The sequence below is a fragment of the Hydra viridissima genome, unplaced genomic scaffold (genome assembly GCF_058129835.1).
Source record: "Hydra viridissima isolate aposymbiotic clone 2 unplaced genomic scaffold, HvirCarnegie_v1 scaffold_5, whole genome shotgun sequence".
NCBI classification, from domain to species: Eukaryota; Metazoa; Cnidaria; class Hydrozoa; order Anthoathecata; family Hydridae; genus Hydra; species Hydra viridissima.
The window spans coordinates 10,562,217-10,568,216 of record NW_028324304.1 but is presented as its reverse complement, the minus strand read 5'-3'; the positions used below and the strand labels follow the sequence as shown (position 1 = coordinate 10,568,216).

The following is a 6,000-nucleotide window of genomic DNA, read 5'->3' as shown; positions in this document are numbered from 1 at the left end:
AAAAATAACAAAGAATAAAAAAAAATTTTGTTCACAAAGATAAGTCATTCAACACTGCTGTATAAAGAAACTAAATTAAAAAGTAATATTTTTGTCTTGAAAAGATACATAATTCTTGATACAGAAAGGCAGAAATCAACTCCAATAAAAAAAGTAGATAGAACAAAAAAGAAAGTTTTTTGTTCCAAATATGTTACGGAAGGGTCATATTTTCCTTAAACAAAGTTATGCATTTTCTATTTTCGTCACCAAGGCTTTGCCATATTCTGTTCGTTCTATTTGTCCTTCCAGGAAACCGGATATGGCTAAAGGTTTACATTCGAAATTACATGTTTTACACTTGTTTTATACATGTTTGTTTAAAAACTCTTATTAGAGGTTTGGTATGAGATAAATAACAACCCTAATTCAATTTCAAGTGTAAAGTAGTAAATCTAACCATTCTGTTTCCTTAAAAATATCAGAATGGTTGAAACCTGCATTTTCCTTTTCATAATCAATGCCACTACTTTTCAACCTGCCCCTAGAGCTTTATACTTTTAGTTTCCATAAGTTTTTCAAAATACCCAAAAATGCCATTATTAAACATCTGATTTGGTAATTTCAGCATCTGTAATGAATATAAAAGATAAGATGGTAAAATAAAAAAATCGGCCTGCATCTTAAAAAGCAACAGCTGGATTTTTTATTAACTATTACCGATTGTTACAATAAAATTATTAGAATCTATTGACAAATTATGGGTCTTGGAGAGCATCTTAAAAAGTTTTAACAAACCAATTTTTCCAATAAAATGATAATATTTCATGAAATAGTAAACCTAAACAGAAAAATGATCAAATTTCTTCCCTAGGTAAAGTTCTAGATCCACTCTTAGCTATACGAGTACAGCTAGCAACTCATTAGCCGTTTGCCGATAGCTTTAAAGTGTTTGCAGTGGTAGTTTGTATTGACAGAGTATTTTTAGCAATTGTCTACTAAACCTTTTACTTTTGTTATATATATATATATATATATATATATATATATATATATATATACATATATATATATACATATATATATACACACATACACATACACATACTATTTATGAAATATATATACACTATTTAAGAATCCTTGATGCTAAACCACCTCAAAAAATACGCAGTAAAGGACAGAGTAGACTGGGGTAGAAAAAGATAAAAGTAGACTAAGATAGTACAGAGAGAGAATACAGAATTTAGAAACCTATAAAGTTTTATTAATTGGTTTATTTAAAACTTGAACCTATCATTCGGGTAATCATTTTTCTTTTTTAGTTTCAAACCAACAACAAACAAGTTGTAATTTATTATATACTCAAAGCTGGGAGGGATTAAATTATTACTATGATGCTGATGTCCCTTATGATCCTAGCCGATGCGTAAGTACTTGCAAAAATTATCAGCTTTCAAACCCGACACTGAATGGATATGTAGCAAGTGGAATTGTTGTAAATAGTTGGCAATGCATGTGTCTTTATGGAAACGGCAATAATTATGTTAATCAATATGGATGTTCTTTTCAGATTAATTATCCAGCTCAAACACTTCCTAGCTCAAAAGGTAAGTTTGATTGAATCCAACTTTACTCGTTTGAAGGATCAGATAGAGACAAAATATTTGAATGTGTAAGTTTTAACGTCCTTGCACACCAATTATTTACTAGTGGTATAAAAAAGGGGTTTGGAGGTTTATCTCCTGTTAAAGTTGCGGATATTACTCATTGAAAATAATCCCAGTTTTAATAGGTAAAAAGAAATTTTTAATGTTCCCGTACAGTATTAACTATCTTTTTGACCGTAAATTATGTATGATTTATTTTACGGTCAAAAAGAAGTCCATGAGAAGTGCCATATGTAATATTTCAAGTATTGAGTGTAAGCTAGAGTTGTTAACCGGAATATTTCGTACAATTCCGGAAAAATAAAATTCTTTCGGAAGGATATTGAGAATCAGGAATTTTTTTTTTCGTACCAAATTTTACGAAACAAAAAAAACCGTTGATGTTCATTTCGCAAATGCAACTTACGAAATGTCGCCTTTCGCAAGTTGAATTGAGAAATAAAACTATTTTGCTACTTACGAAAGTAGCGCTTACGGAAGCCGCATTTGCGGAACGAGCTCTTTCGCTAAACGACCTTTTGAAGTCTATAACAAAATTTTGTTGGTCAAACGGATATAATTGTAAAAAATAAATTTTTTATATACCAAAATGTTCATAATAAAATTTTATTTTCAGTATTGCAACATATGAACATTTTGAGGTTTTATTTTTTGAAAAAATGATAAAAAACCAAATTTCTTTCGAAACGAAACTCTTTCGCACCGCAATTACGAAACGGTTCTTAACAGAAAAACACTTACGAAACGCGGCTAATTAAAAATATTTAATTACCTTTTATGAATCAAATACGTATAATTAACTAGGTAACTAAAATACTAACTGTTATAATATATTTAGTATATTTAATTATAGAATATAACGGGACCCCCTTATATTCTGTTTCAGCACCCCAACCCCGTCCTCACTTTCTTAATCTTTCTAGCTCACTGTATGCAGTGGCGTACCTAGGGTAAATAGCGCCTGGGGCAAACACCGATCTCGCGCCCCTCCTCCCCCACATAAAGTGCTTAATTACAATTTTTTAACAAATGATTACACAAACTTTATTTTATATAATATATTTATTTTATATGATATATTATTTCTTAGTTTATTTTATATAATTCTCGCTTATTGTATAGCAACCAAGCCTCTTTTGCGCCCCTTTCAGGCTGGCGCCCATGGCACGTGCCCTGCCTGCCCTACCCTAGATACGCCACTGACTGTATTTATATATATATGTATATATATGTATACACATATGTATACACATATGTGTATACATATATATACACATACACATATGTGTATATATATGTGTATACATATATATACACATATGTGTGTGTGTATATATATAAACACACACACATATGTGTATATATATGTATACACATATATATACACATATGTGTGTGTGTATATATATATATATATATATACATATATATATATATATATATATATATATATATATATATATATATATATATATATATATATATATATATATATATATATATATATAAACTATTGAAGAATCATTTAACAACATTATTTAAATAATAAATAATAATATTTTTGTGTATAACAGTTTAATGAATTCTTTCGAGTCTATTCCGTAAGCGCACATTCCGAAACGCTCCTTCCGTAAGGAACTGTTTCGCAAGTATTCTTTCGAAATGCTTTGTTTCGCAAGTTTCTTTTCGTAAAGAGTTATTACGGAATAATAACAATTAATTTTTTTCGTATAACGCATTACGGAAGGTGAATTTGCGCAAGAACAACTTTCGCAATAGCAACTTGAAATACGGAAGATAAAAATGCGAAAGTTTTTTTTTGCGGCGAACAACCCTAGTGTAAGCCAACTTTTACGTTATATTGACGGGTTATATCAAATTTACTAGTAAATTCTTGTTTTATTTCAGAAAAAATAAATGAAATTAATAAAATCTTTTAGAAAACCATTACATTTAGTAAACCATCATCTTTTAACCTTTGATTTCGGGTTTACCTGATAAGATAGTAACATATCTTTTATTAGCTTTCTATGTTTCCTAGCAACTAAAAAAATGTTTCCTCTTTGATCTTTATTGTGAGATCTGTGAGAAAAATTTTCAAATAAACTAATAATTCTTTCCGCGCAGTAACTGGTCATCTTAAGGATGCTAACTAGTTGAATAAAATGCTTTTAAATCTTGGTCTAATGAATCACTTTGTGATTGCCATTCTTTAGCTGATACGGTGTGTCCTGTAAGTATAAATGAATAATCAACTCTCCATAGTAATTAAAACCTCTAACCTACTTTATTTGGAGACAATAAAGCAGAAGGAGCTTTTAAACAAATTTCTGATAACTCAGGAATCGGAAACGTCGAGAATTTCTCAATGATTATAACTTTTGCTCTCAGATAAGGATTTCTAAATGATAGTACCACAACCCCAGGAGACAATACCAAGTGATTTACTTATGCTCTGAAAAAGTGAGTAATGAACGTCATTGTGGGGAATTATTTATACTTTCCCTGAGACACTAAAGAGTCACTTTTTGAACTTGATAATATATTTTACATCTGACTGCGAATCAATTATTTTACAAAATACACACTCTTTTTATACACTTTTACAATCGCGTCATTTTCACACATTTTATACATTAACAATTAAATACCTTAACACCTAAAAATATTAACACCTTCAAACACGCCTTCACACAAACACACCTTCAAACACGCCTTCACACACCTTCAATCACGCCTTCACACACCTTCAATTACGTCTTGAAGACTTTATTCACGACACCCTCCCCCGATTAAAGCTGAGACTTCGGCTTTAATCAGCTATCTTCCATCTCGTCTTCCATGATGTAATTGATCTTTTGTCTTGCATCCAATTTCGCCAGTCTCGTTTCTCTTTTCAAGGTATCCTCTTCGGCTCTGGTTTCCAAATTCTCGTCCGATTCGATTTCGCTTTCTGCCCCACAACTTATTTCCAAGTCACACACCAACTGAATTGGTCGTTCAATTACATAACCATTTCCCAGTCGTATTTTAAAGCCACGAATAACTCCATCTTTCCCTTTAATGTTGTTTTCAATTCGACCGATGTTGAGAAGTGCCTTGTCCTTCACATCGTCTTTAATGAGAACCATGCTTCCGACACCTGGGAGTTTTGCATTACCTCTCTTTTGCTTGTTGTCGTTCTTCCATTGCGTGGACGTACTCGTTCATCCATCTTTTCCTTAAGTGATTCTTACAAGTTTTCACAAGCTTGACTCTCCGGAGTGCACAATCGCCCCTTGTTATTAAATCAATATCTTCTTCAAGCAAGATTGCAGGTCTCCCCCTCATTAATACATTTGGCGTCAATACTTGATTATCGAATTGGTCACCTTGGTAACATAGTGGCCTATTGTTCATAGCACATTCCACATCCAACAATACTTCTTCCAATTCAAAGAAGCTCAGGATGCCCTTACCGATTGTTTTTGACAAACTTTTCTTCATTATTCCAATTAATCTTTCAAACAAACCTCCCCACCACGGCGCTCTTGATAAATTGAACCTCCATTTTATGGCTGTAGTAGCAAGATAGTTTGCAAGATTTTCATCCTTCTTAAGTGTTAGTAACCACTTCCCTGTTGCCACAAATGTCCTTGCGTTATCACTAATCATCATTTGTGGTGGTCCTTTTCTCGCAACAAACTCCTTTAAAATTCTCTGAAATTCTCCTGCCGATAGATCATGACAAAGTCTAAGGTAGACAGCTCTTGTACATGCGCATGTAAAGAGTGCAACATAACATTTTTCGACCAACTTTTGTGGCGTTTTATATTTTAGCGGACCAGCAAAATCAACACCTGTAACCGTAAACGGTTCGATATCTTCAGTTCTAAAGCGTGGCAACATTGCTCTCGTTGGCGGTAAAAGCGGCTTCACTCTATATCTCTTACATAGATTACATTCACGAATGACCTTTTTTACGGCAACTCTCAAATTCGGTATCCAAAATCTTTCTCTTATGCTACTCATTGTATCTCCTACTCCCCCGTGTAGCGTTTTTGCGTGATGATGCTCAATAATTCTTAGAGTTAGTTGGAATCCTTTTGGTACAAATATCGGATTACACCCAGAGACTTTTCCTTGACATCTCCAAAGCTGTTTCTCATCCTGTTTAAGTTCCACATCGGACTTTATTGCAACAGCTTCTTGTAGTAACTTAATGTTCATTAACTCCGCTTCCATCATCTCCTCAGCTTTTAGCGGTCCTGTTATTTTTACTTCATTTCGACAATTGTATATAAACCTTTTTATAAAGGATGATATTCTTATGATCTTCCAATACTTGTGTTTACTCAATATTTCTTTAAAT

The 6,000-nt window shown here is 32.4% G+C and overlaps 1 protein-coding gene across 1 annotated transcript in view; it reads left to right on the top strand.

Annotated features, from left to right (window-relative positions):
- Positions 1 to 6,000, top strand: part of LOC149888590 (uncharacterized) — a 63,250-nt gene that overhangs the window by 11,840 nt on the left and 45,410 nt on the right. The window contains exon 5 of the mRNA XM_090089097.1: positions 1,305 to 1,589. Within this exon, the coding sequence (XP_089945223.1) occupies positions 1,305 to 1,589 (285 nt within the window). The remainder of the gene's footprint in view (positions 1 to 1,304; positions 1,590 to 6,000) is intronic.